The sequence below is a fragment of the Neoarius graeffei genome, chromosome 7 (assembly GCF_027579695.1).
Source record: "Neoarius graeffei isolate fNeoGra1 chromosome 7, fNeoGra1.pri, whole genome shotgun sequence".
Classification (NCBI taxonomy): domain Eukaryota; kingdom Metazoa; phylum Chordata; class Actinopteri; order Siluriformes; family Ariidae; genus Neoarius; species Neoarius graeffei.
Genome location: NC_083575.1, coordinates 81712897 through 81724920, shown reverse-complemented (window position 1 = coordinate 81724920; position 12024 = coordinate 81712897). Strand labels below are relative to the sequence as shown.

Sequence of the window (12024 nt, the reverse complement as noted above, 5' to 3'; positions counted from 1 at the left end):
CGTTCACTTTTTAAAAACATTTATTTCTGCAACAGAACAAGACAAACCTGGAAAAGATGAAACAAATTAATATCATATATGTAAGACTTACGTATGGTAGTAGTACATACTATGTCTTCTTATACAGACTTTAGGACACAAAACACACTTTGTTTTGTCTAACAATGACTAGCAATATTGCAAAGATTGCCCTTGCCTGTTTGGTTATTTGAACCAATTTGTGTGTGTGTGTGTGTGTGTGTGTGTGTGTGTATGTATGTATGTATGTATGTATGTATGTATGTATGTATGTATGTATGTATATGAGTGTTTAGTCTACGTCTAGTTCATATCTAGAGTGTTTATACTGTTTATATTGTCTGAGTGTTTAGTCTGTGTGTAGTTCTTATCTAGTGTTTACACTGTTTATATTGTCTGAGTGTTTAGTCTATGTCTTGTTCTTATCTAGTGTTTATACTGTTTATTTATACTGTTTATATTGTTTGAGTGTTTAGTCTGTGTGTAGTTCTTATCTAGTGTTTACAGTTTATATTGTCTGAGTGTTTTGTCTATGTCTTGTTCTTATCTAGTGTTTATACTGTTTATTTATACTGTTTATATTGTTTGAGTGTTTAGTCTATGTCTAGTTCCTATCTAGAGTGTTTATATTGTTTGTTTTTTTCAATTATTCTGTTTTTATTTATTGCATTGCCTGTTTGCACCGTGGGTCAGAGAGGACTGATATTTCATCTGTGCTGTATGTCGAGCATGTATAGCATATTTGACAATAAAGTTGACTTGACTTGAAGATAAATAGGGTAAGGTACATTTATCTATGGGATAATTCACTATATAAATGATATACATTTACAGTAGAGGGTGTGGTTTACTATTTGAGACACAAAAGCATGTCTTTCCACTCACTGAATGTACTTACCGCTAGCTTTTTTTTTTTTTTTTAAACACACACAGACCCTGAAGTCAACCCGGGAAAACGTAGAGGGCACCAGCGACCACTCATAGTGATGAAAAGCAAAGCGCAAATGCGCCTGAAGCCAGCCAATTAGAATCGCCATTACAAATCGGGAAGAAAAAAAACAATCACGATCACAGGGGAGGCAAGGATGCTGGTTAATACATCTTGTTTTTTGCAATGTACTCGCTGGAAAATCATTTTTGTGCTTAAAGAAGCCAACCATAGGTGTGCCCGAATGGGCCTAACTCGCTAAAATATTTCTGCCCGAGCCTCTTGGTCAGGCAAATCAGGCGTTGCCCGGCGTTGAGGCTTGGACATTGGCTGCGTGTGATCTTCAGGCCCTCAGGTGACACTGCATTAAAAGCAGACACGTGTCTGGAGTGGAAATCACCGTATGGGCTCAGAAACACTTCAGAAAATCAGTGTCTGTGAAAACAGTTCATTACTGCATCCACAAATGCAAGTTAAAACCAGATATAAACGACAGCCAGAAACACCGCCACCTTCTCTGGGCCTGAGCTCTTTGATGGCTGCTAGCTATTTCAACCACCATGAACTTTTTCAGTGTGCACGCTACAGTAGCTCGTCTGTGGGATTGGACCATATGGGCTAGCCTTCGTGCCCCATATGAATCAATGAGCCTTCGACATCCATGTCCCCGTCGCCGGTTCACCGGTTATCATTTCTTGGCCCACATTTGGTCGGTACTAACCACTGCATGCCAGGAACACCCTACAAGAGGTGCCATTTTGGAGATGCTCAGACCCAGTCATCTCGCCATCATGGTTTGTCAAAGTCGCTCAGATCCTTCCACTTGCCCATTTTTCCTGATTCCAACACATCAACTTCAAGAACTGACTGTTCTCTTGCTGCCTAATATATCCTACTCCTTGACAGGTGCCATTATAATGAGATAATCAATGTAATTCACGTCAACTATCAGTGGTCATAATGTTATATCTGATCAGTGTATATTGATCTATTAATTCCTGTTACATAAAAATAGATTTTTTTTTAATGAGTTACTACATCCCTTTCTGCACAGATATTCTGCAATATTGCTGTTCAGTAGACCGCAATACACTGAAGTAAATAAAGCAGGGTTTTCATTAGTATGGAAAAAAAAAAAACAGATGAAATGTGAAAAGTAACAGATTAGGCTGGGGGTCATGGGGGCTGCCTAGACCCCCATGTGGGTCCAGGGCAATGCCCTGGTGGGGGGGACCAGGCCAAAAACAAATTTCGCAATTTCTAACAGCCAATCATTAGCTCTCCATGGTCCATCTGAAACAGAAATTCAACAGTCAGTCCTGGGTCTCATTAGTCTGGTTAACACCAGACCATATCACAAGTGAAATATGGTCTGGAATCCGCCTATTGAATTTCTCGTAGGGGAGGTGTGGTTTACGATTGTCAACGGCCGTTTATTGGACGTAGCGAATGTCTATCATTTGGCGTATACGTAGCCCATGGCCAATCATGGCAGTTGTACCCGGTGACGTAGTTAGAGCGACGAAGAAGACGAAGAGGCGAAGAAGAGAAAGAAAGAGAAAGAGAAGGCAAAACAAAAATAGGAAAACAATGGCACCGAACGATTACTGCCATTTGTGCAAGACAAAGCTTGATCGAAAGTTTGGTTCATATCGCTCGCCGCCATGTTAAATGTGATCCGTAAACAGTCCCAAATAAACTGCAAGCTTCCGTTTGTCGAGTAGTATGCGTCACCGTCTTTCCACCCCTCCCCACTCTCTGATTGGCTCCCTAACTCAGGCGAGCCTTTAGACCATAGTTTCCATGCTGTCTTTTCAGATCGGAACGATGGTGCAAAGCAGCATGGGATTTCCCAGGCTAGGGTCTCATGGCAATTACAGTTCGTATGCCACAAAACCCAATCAAGATTTGGGAAATCAGAACATAACACAAACGCTTGCAGAATGAAGAAATCGAATGTATAACGACAAACATGCAAAATAGCAATAACTTTTAAAATGTAAACTGGGCAGGGTTCTCCACTTTTCAAAAATAAAAGGTGGCGGAGGGGGCAGGGCCCCAGTGGGGGGTCAGGGGGACGAAGCTGACGGACTTTGGGCTTTTTTGACAGTGAAACTGGCCAATAAATGGACAGGAAATGCTAAATCTCATCTCATTATCTGTAGCCGCTTTATCCTGTTCTACAGGGTCGCAGGCAAGCTGGAGCCTATCCCAGCTGACTACGGGCGAAAGGCGGGGTACACCCTGGACAAGTCGCCAGGTCATCACAGGGCTGACACATAGACACAGACAACCATTCACACTCACATTCACACCTACGGTCAATTTAGAGTCACCAGTTAACCTAACCTGCATGTCTTTGGACTGTGGGGGAAACCGGAGCACCCGGAGGAAACCCACGCGGACACGGGGAGAACATGCAAACTCCGCACAGAAAGGCCCTCGCCGGCCACGGGGCTCGAACCCGGACCTTCTTGCTGTGAGGCGACAGCGCTAACCACTACACCACCGTGCCGCCTAATAATTATGAATATCTAGTACATAAAAACAATGTTAAGTTTCGCTGAAAAATACGAACATACCCTGGTTACAGTGGTGCTTGAAAGTTTGTGAACCCTTTAGAATTTTCTATATTTCTGCATAAATATGACCTAAAACATCATCAGATTTTCACACAAGTCCTAAAAGTAGATAAAGAGAACCCAGTTAAACAAATGAGACAAAAATATTATACTTGGTCATTTATTTATTGAGGAAAATGATCCTATATTACATATCTGTGAGTGGCAAAAGTATGTGAACCTTTGCTTTCAGTATCTGGTGTGACCCCCTTGTGCAGCAATAACTGCAACTAAACGTTTCTGGTAACTGTTGATCAGTCCTGCACACCGGCTTGGAGGAATTTTAGCCCATTCCTCCGTACAGAACAGCTTCAACTCTGGGATGTTGGTGGGTTTCCTCACATGAACTGCTTGCTTCAGGTCCTTCCACAACATTTCCATTGGATTAAGATCAGGACTTTGACTTGGCCATTCCAAAACATTAACTTTATTTTTCTTTAACCTCAGAAATCTCTTTTGTTCGTGCCATGATACACTTCCACAAACATGTGTTGTGAAGATCAGACTTTGATAGATCCCTGTTCTTTAAATAAAACAGGGTGCCCACTCACACCTGATTGTCATCCCATTGATTGAAAACACCTGACTCTAATTTCACCTTCAGATTAACTGCTAATCCTAGAGGTTCACATACTTTTGCCACTCACAGATATGTAATATTGGATAATGTTCCTCAGTAAATAAATGACCAAGTGTAATATTTTTGTCTCGTTTGTTTAACTGGGTTCTCTTTATCTACTTTTAGGACTTGTGTGAAAATCTGATGTTTTTGGTCATATTTATGCAGAAATATAGAAAATTCTAAAGGGTTCACAAACTTTCAAGCACCACTGTATTGGCCCTTTTCCACTACCCTTTTTCAGCTCACTTCAGCCCGACACGGCTCGCGTTTCGACTACCTCAGAGCAGCACGACTCCCCTCGCTTCAGCCCTACTCAGCACCCAAAACTCGCACGGTTTTGGAGTAGGGCTGAAGCGAGCCAAACCGAGCCAAGTGGAGCTAGGGGCGTGAGCAGACACTCCCCTGTGCACTGATTGGTGAGGAGGAGTGTCCTCACACGCCCACACACGCCCCGCGAGCACGCTGGGATCTGTAAACACCGTAAACCCGGAAGAATAATTACGAATTACGAGAATTTCTGGAGCCTTATGCGCCCCGCCTCATCTATACGCTCTTGCCGGTATCTGTTGGTGTTGTCGGTGACAACAAGCCACAGCACCAAGACCAGCAACACTAACGACTCCATGTTTTCCATGTTTATTGTTTACTATCCGGGTCGTGAGACTACCGCTTGAAAGGTCACTGATGTCACTGTTTGCGCCGCCTAACGACATCACGTGACGTCCACCCACTTTCGCTAACTCCACCCAATGTGTCCACCCACTTCCAGACAGCACGGTTCAGCGCGGTTGTAGTCGAAATGCAACTCCAACAGCCCCACTCAGCTCGACTCGGCCCAACTCAGCACGGCACGGCTCAGCCGCATTGGTAGTGGAAAAGCGGCATAAGTGCATTGTAATCTTTGACTGCATGAAATTCAGTCCTTTGCGTTCCCCAGAGTTTTGGGGAGCCCGAGTTTATCCTTATTTCTTGTGTCGATCTTGATGCCTAATCAAATTCAAATTGTATTCTGCAAGTCCATTTAGACACTTCTACACGCATCTTCTCTGGAACCGTCTTTTCTCCAGAGAGGACCAAGCAGAGGCGAGAAAAAGACCAAGAAAATCGGCAATTCACTAGTTGACTGTTCCCAGGGTAAGAAATAATTCTGACATCTCATTATATTCTTCATCCAAAGGTGAAGTAACATTGTGCTCAGGTGACAATTCGCTAGCTGAAATCGCTAGCTGCTAAACTTGGTCTACACAGGCTGTGCACTGAAACTGTGCAAGCTCGCGCAGCCTGCTGGCGCTTCCGCAGGTGACGTCACGAATCTGGCTCCAGACTCCCTTGGGATTTTTCCAGACGTGTTTTGTGATTTAATTTTTTTCTGCTGTAGACAGATGGCCTTGTGCAAAATTACCCTTCTGGATGAGTGTGTAAAGGGACATACTTTCATATAAAAAAAAAAAATGGTCTAGGATATGCACTTTAAACAGGCAAATGCATAGTTCCTTAACTGAGCTCAGGTGCGCCTTGTTCGAGGCGCGCCTTCAGATGCACGCGCTACATCGTGCAGAACTGACACTCCATCGCTGATGAAGCTTGCAAATCTCGAAATTAATCTAAATTGGAATGATATGGCGATCTGGCCGCTGTGTAAACTGTTTTCAAAATGGCGGCGCTGACACGTCATGTTTGAAGTCTCGTGAAGATCAGACGGATAAGCGACGCCTACCGTGGACCATACACACTACATTCAACATGGCTAAAAACCGAAAAGGCTGATAAGTGTAATATAATACGCCAATACGAGTCACGATATAAGGTTACTAAAGCCGAAGACGTAACTGAATAACACGTTAATTAAGAAATAAAGCAAGTTTAAAAATGACTTTGGTTCTGCTTTAAAACTACTAACACTGTCCACATTATAAGATATTTAGTGTTAAGGGCACTTTACTTTTCTAGTCTGTGATTACTACCTATAGACCCCTTCGCAGTAAACGTCATTCATACGCAAGAGGAAATTGCATGCGCAGCCTGGACTCAAAAAAGACTCAGAAATGCCTAGTTGTTGTGTTGTCGGGTGTCAGAATCGTAGAGGGGTTAAAATGTTCAGAATTCCAGCAGGATCTCACCCATTCCAAAAAAATCGCCGACGTCTATGGCTACAAGCCATCAAACGTGTAGACTGGGATGAAAGCACTATCAAAAATGCGCGGGTTTGCAGCGCCCACTTCATCACAGGTAAGATCAGGCTATTTATTAAATCTTTCTTTTTTATTCTTTCTAGTCTTCGTTTATTGATGTAGCAAAATACTTTGGTAACGTTTGTCTGATTAGCTGGGTCATAGTTACACAATGTAATGAATATTGTTAGCATGTTAACTTAGCTTTGCATGCAATTTTGTTTGTAGGAGAGGTCTCGCTTGACTCAAGCAGTCCAGATTTTGTGCCATCGTTATTTGTGTATGCCGAAAATCACAATTTTAAAGCGAGGATGGAAAGGTAAAATTGTGTGTCCTCACTCTAAATGCCAACTTACGTTGACTGCTCTAACCTAGCTCCCGCCCCGTTCAGTTTCATTTCTGCTCTCTGCCTCTCGCTTTTTACGCAGCTCTGATTTCTCTTAGCTGCACTCTTTACACTATCATTCCTTTCATGCCATTACCTCCTGCAAATTGCTGTTTAGTGTTGGTATTTGCTGTTGTAGCTAAAGCCACATTGCCATCACACCACTGGCATAATTTGATTAAAACAAAATGAATATGAATGTCCCGTTGTTAATCAAGTTGTACATGCCCGCACATAATCATATGCGTCTAAAGACTTGTAGGCACGAAGTTTTTCGTGGGTGTACACTGAAGTCTTGTCAATAAGGTATGAGTATATATCTGGCCATTGTATACCAGGGAACTTACTAACATCGTCCGTCCACTCTTTAATTAAATACGGATCCGGTAGGCGATGTCCACTTGTTAGAGTTAACTTATTTATGTAGCATTCTCGATCTTGTAACGACAATTGTTTGGCATAATCTGACGGCTCATAATGCCGGGCAGCGCCATTGTTTCTGGGTCCAGGCTGCGCGCATCCTGGCAACAGTCGGTTTGTTTACAAACATGCGAAGGGGTCTATATGCATACATTTGGTTTTCTCCAGATTCGATGTCAACTTGTGTTCGTTCAGCCACTTTGCAACAAAGTGTAGCTGTGGCTAAACCATACGTTAGCCCCGCTGAAGCATAGTAATGGATTTGACTCATGGTGAATAAGAATCTCAAATCACTCACCTTAAGAAGCATTTTCTCGTGTTCTTCATTTTCTGAGTCAAACACCTCTTTTCTTAGCTCTTCAACCGTCGTGAACAGGGTGTTATAGCCGCTTATTTGTATGAGGCATTGATGAAGATTCACCTTAAACCTAAGTGTCAGATGAAATAACTTATTATTCTATCTGCATTCACTGGATATGAGCAATCGCACGCTCTGATTAGCTACTCTACTATGAGGATATCAGCTCGTGTACTTTGAGTAGAGAAAAAAAAAATGGCGGAGCGCGTTGCTGAACCATCCGAGGACGAAATAAAAACTACTTGAAAACAAAACCCCAAGAAAGCAACAAAATATGGAATGAAAGTATTTGATGGTAAGAACCTATCTTTTTTTTTTCAAGAATTATTATTATCGCAGCATTTTTCACAAATTGCTCCTGTCATTTCGCCGGTTTGTTTACATTCTAAGTGGAAATTATTTTGTTGGACGTTTTGTGTAAAGCTATTATTTATCAAATTTGCTAAAAATAAAAATGCTCCGTTTCTCAAAATCCAGTGAATGTGGATAGAATAAAACAGTTATTCCACTCAATGTTGTCGTACATGGATTATAGCCGACTCAGAGCTACACGCCTCGTCAGCTATCAGCTCATGTACGACTCGATTTCATGGAATAACTTGTCATCAAAACAGCATCAATAAATCATCCACTGTTACCGTAGCTCAAGGTGTGCCTCAGGGTTCTGCCCTTGGTCCCCTTCTTTTTATATTAGGGTTGTTTTACAATCAGGGTACAAAGTTTGTGTCGCAGGGGTCCAAAATTCAAATTGGTTTTAGTACCAGTTTTTAAGTGAAGGACAAGTTAAAGAACAGATTTCAGGTAATTTTTTGACATATGTGTATGGTAGTTTTGTGTAAAATGAAGTGATTCTCGGAGAGGACTTTTTTTTTGACAGTTCAGAATCCACTACTTCCATAGGGCTTTTAAATATAAGGCTGTAAGCTTTGTGTTAGTTGTCTCTAATATTTATGTCCCAATATCTTGATCACATTTTAGGATGAAAATAATCATTTTAGATGTTATTTTATATTGAAATTAAATTAGCTGTCTCGGAGAGGACATTTTTTTGACACAATTACATACTAATTTGATCAAAATAGTCTGAAAACTTACTGGCATTCAACATTAAAACTTAACTATGTTTCCAATGATATGGAACCAAATATTTGTTTTATGGTATAAAGAATGATTTAAGTGCATCCCTTTTGGAGCTACCTGTGGTCAAAAAAAGCACTTTTTCTAAATGACGAGTAATTTTGCTAAATATGACATACACCAAAAATAACGTTATCACCAATTTTTTTTTTTTTGCATGGTAAATAGAGCTATCACAGGGCTACAATAAACAACCACGTTTATTTAGTCAAGCCTTCTGATATTGAAGATAACAAGTGTTAAATGTGATTTTTAGCTTGCGTACCCTGATTGTAAAACAACCCATTATATGTTTCATCTATAGGCCAGATTATTCGCAACCATAGCCTTAACTTTCATTGCTATACTGATGACATTCAAATCTACATCACTATCACCCCTTCTATAGCCTCTGTTCGGCTGCCAAGGACTTGCATCACTGACCTCAAGCAACGGCTGCATAAGAACTGTCAAACTTAATGCTAGCAAAACGGAGGTTCTATTAGTACGTAGGTACCAAAAGACAGGTTTTGAACTTCTCCAATTTCACTATTGACGATGGCATGTCTATAAGTCCTTCCCAAGTTACAAAAACCTTGGCGTTCTCTTTGACTCTACCCTTACGTTTGAACCCCATTTTAAACTCGTTACTAAGAATGCATTCTTTCACCTCTGCCAATATTGCATGTCTCCGCCCTCTTCTCTTTGAAACTGATGCCAAAATGTTGGTCAATGCGTTTATCTTTTCTCGTCTTGACTACTGCATTCTCTCTTTTATGGTCTCTGTGCCACATTGCTCAACCGCCTGCAGTACATCCAAAACTCAGCAGCTAGAGTCCTCACACTCACCAAGTTCATTGCTCGCATCACTCCTGTTTTACATTGACTTCATTGGTTGCCAGTTATCTGCCGGATTAAATACAAAATCCTGCTTCTAACCTATAAAGCTCTTTGTGGTTTTGCCCCTTCCTACGGTATCTCTGTGAGCTAATTCATTTGTACTGTCCCTCCTGCTCCCTCAGATCTTCTGTCTCTGGACTTTTGACTGTCCCACGTTTTAAACTGGCATCTATGGGTGGCAGATCATTCAGTGTTGCTGCTCCTAAACTTTGGAACTCACTACCACAATCGCTTCGTGACTGTTCCACTCTCTCTTCCTCCAAAGCTAACCTGGAAACTTTCCTCTTTACATCACTACTCTTCCTGGTGTGTTTTTATTTTTTATTTTTGTAACTCCTGTGTAAAGCGTCCTTGGGTTTGTGAAAGGCGCTATATAAACCAGGGCTTTGAACCGGTTCAAGGAACGAAAACGAAAACCCGGGAACTTTTTCTATTTCACATGGAACAGAAACGAAACCAGAAACTATTATTTTTTATGTTCCGGAACAGAAACGCTTATTAAAAATAATGGTAACCGGTTAATACCGGTTTTTATTTCGTTCCTCAAAGTTTCCGTAGCCTACTAATAAAAAAGTCATTCTTCTCCTGCGCAAGTTTCTATGACCCGCTGGGGTTCACTTCCTGTGTGACGTTCGCTGACTGAATGGAGAGAGCGGGAAGGTGGACTACTATCACGTCTCCACGTGATAATAAGTGAGTAAGTGCATTACTGAGTGTCTGAGCAAAGGAGAGCCTGAACGTTGCAACCTCCCTATTGGCTGTTTGTAAAAATGTATCAATTGTTGCCCCTCCCACGGGAATCATCGCGGGCTCGAGAGACGAGACCTGACGAGTTAGTTCGTTGGTAGCAGAACAAAATGTCTGGACACAAATCGGGTTTTCAGAAAAGGAAAGAAAATAAACGGAGGGTCGAAAATACAAAAAAGGAGGCAGAAAATGCAAAACGAGTTTTAAGGTAGGACAAATGGTTACTTTTCTGAGGCAGCCCGCCGTGGCTGCAGGCTTTCAGTTGTGTCATTGAATGGTTACTTTTCTGAGGCAGCCCGCCGTGGCTGCCTGCAGGCTTATTTATTATAGCCCATTTAGTTAAAATAGTTGATATAAAATGTTTATAGTTATGTGATGGTTGTCCTGATTTAGACTGGTGTTTTTTTTTTTTGGGGGGGATGCGCGATGTTGCACCCGGGTCCAGATTAGGGCAGAACCGGCCCTGGCTACATTTCAGGTGTAGTTTGTTTTATGTATGTATGTACTTGCATATGGCGCCTAACAAAATCTCGCGGCGCGGTGACGTCATGCGGTAGCCCTCTATAGGGCCTGACTAGCCTTTGGTAACACACTAAATGAATTATCTTTCATTTTTGGCACTTTTTCTGTTTGTGTAGATGGGAAGACATACTGAGAATCCAAATCGCCAACATTTGAAATAATAATAGTTTTGAATTATTTCTTGTCTTATTTAATGAAGGTTGTAATAGAATTAGCCTACATTTGGCTTAAGCTGGATGAGACAGAGACATAATTTTATAGCCATTTGTTAAACAGCTGACAGGGAACGTAATTAACCGTTCCGGGAACAAAATTTTTTTGTTCTAACCGGTTCGGGAACGTCTATTTAATGGTGGAACCCAAAACTGGAAACGTTAAAATTCCGTTTCTGTTCGGAACAAACCAATAGGAAAAAATTCTGGTTCAAAGCCCTGATATAAATTGAACTTATTATATTATTATTAAAACTACAGTGGATTTTGAATACAGCGTTAACACCTACTGACATTCTCAGTGTCTCTGAAAACAAGATCTGTTGCAGTCACACTTACTTTGGATCTTTTTGCTCCTTTATATTCTTCTCCTTCACGATTTGTGTCACACAGCCCTCTACTGCATCTTCCTTCACATTCACTGCGTCCTGCAGCACCTGAACAGACGCATTTAATTTAGCCTGAGAGAAAAACGGCACTCATACGGTGTTATGATCAGTATTACCATACAACATGTGATGATGCAGTGGTAACATTCTGCATTTACACAGACTCTGCTGATCAGAATGGATAAACTAAGATTTGAAAATTTACTAAAATTTGTAAGTTATCAAAAGGTCAAAATCAAAGATAAGGCCCTTGAAGTACTTCATACAGTAGGTGAAGTACTGAACAAATTCTTCATTCATCTGCTACATCTTTTTGTAACTTGGTGAATTTCTGAAAACTTTCATAACTGTTCTCATCTCATCTCATTATCTGTAGCCGCTTTATCCTGTTCTACAGGGTCGCAGGCAAGCTGGAGCCTATCCCAGCTGACTACGGGCGAAAGGCGGGGTACACCCTGGACAAGTCGCCAGGTCATCACAGGGCTGACACATAGACACAGACAACCATTCACACTCACATTCACACCTACGGTCAATTTAGAGTCACCAGTTAACCTAACCTGCATGTCTTTGGACTGTGGGGGAAACCGGAGCACCCGGAGGAAACCCACGCGG

The 12024-nt window shown here is 41.5% G+C and overlaps 1 protein-coding gene across 4 annotated transcripts in view; it reads right to left on the bottom strand.

Annotated features, from left to right (window-relative positions):
- Positions 1-12024, bottom strand: part of elmod2 (ELMO/CED-12 domain containing 2) — a 29630-nt gene that overhangs the window by 6876 nt on the left and 10730 nt on the right. For all 4 annotated transcript variants that reach the window (XM_060926502.1, XM_060926499.1, XM_060926500.1 and 1 more), the window contains 2 exons: positions 11360-11457; positions 7464-7593 (listed from right to left, as the gene is read on the bottom strand). In XM_060926502.1, coding sequence (XP_060782485.1) covers positions 7464-7593; positions 11360-11457 — 228 coding nt within the window. The remainder of the gene's footprint in view (positions 1-7463; positions 7594-11359; positions 11458-12024) is intronic.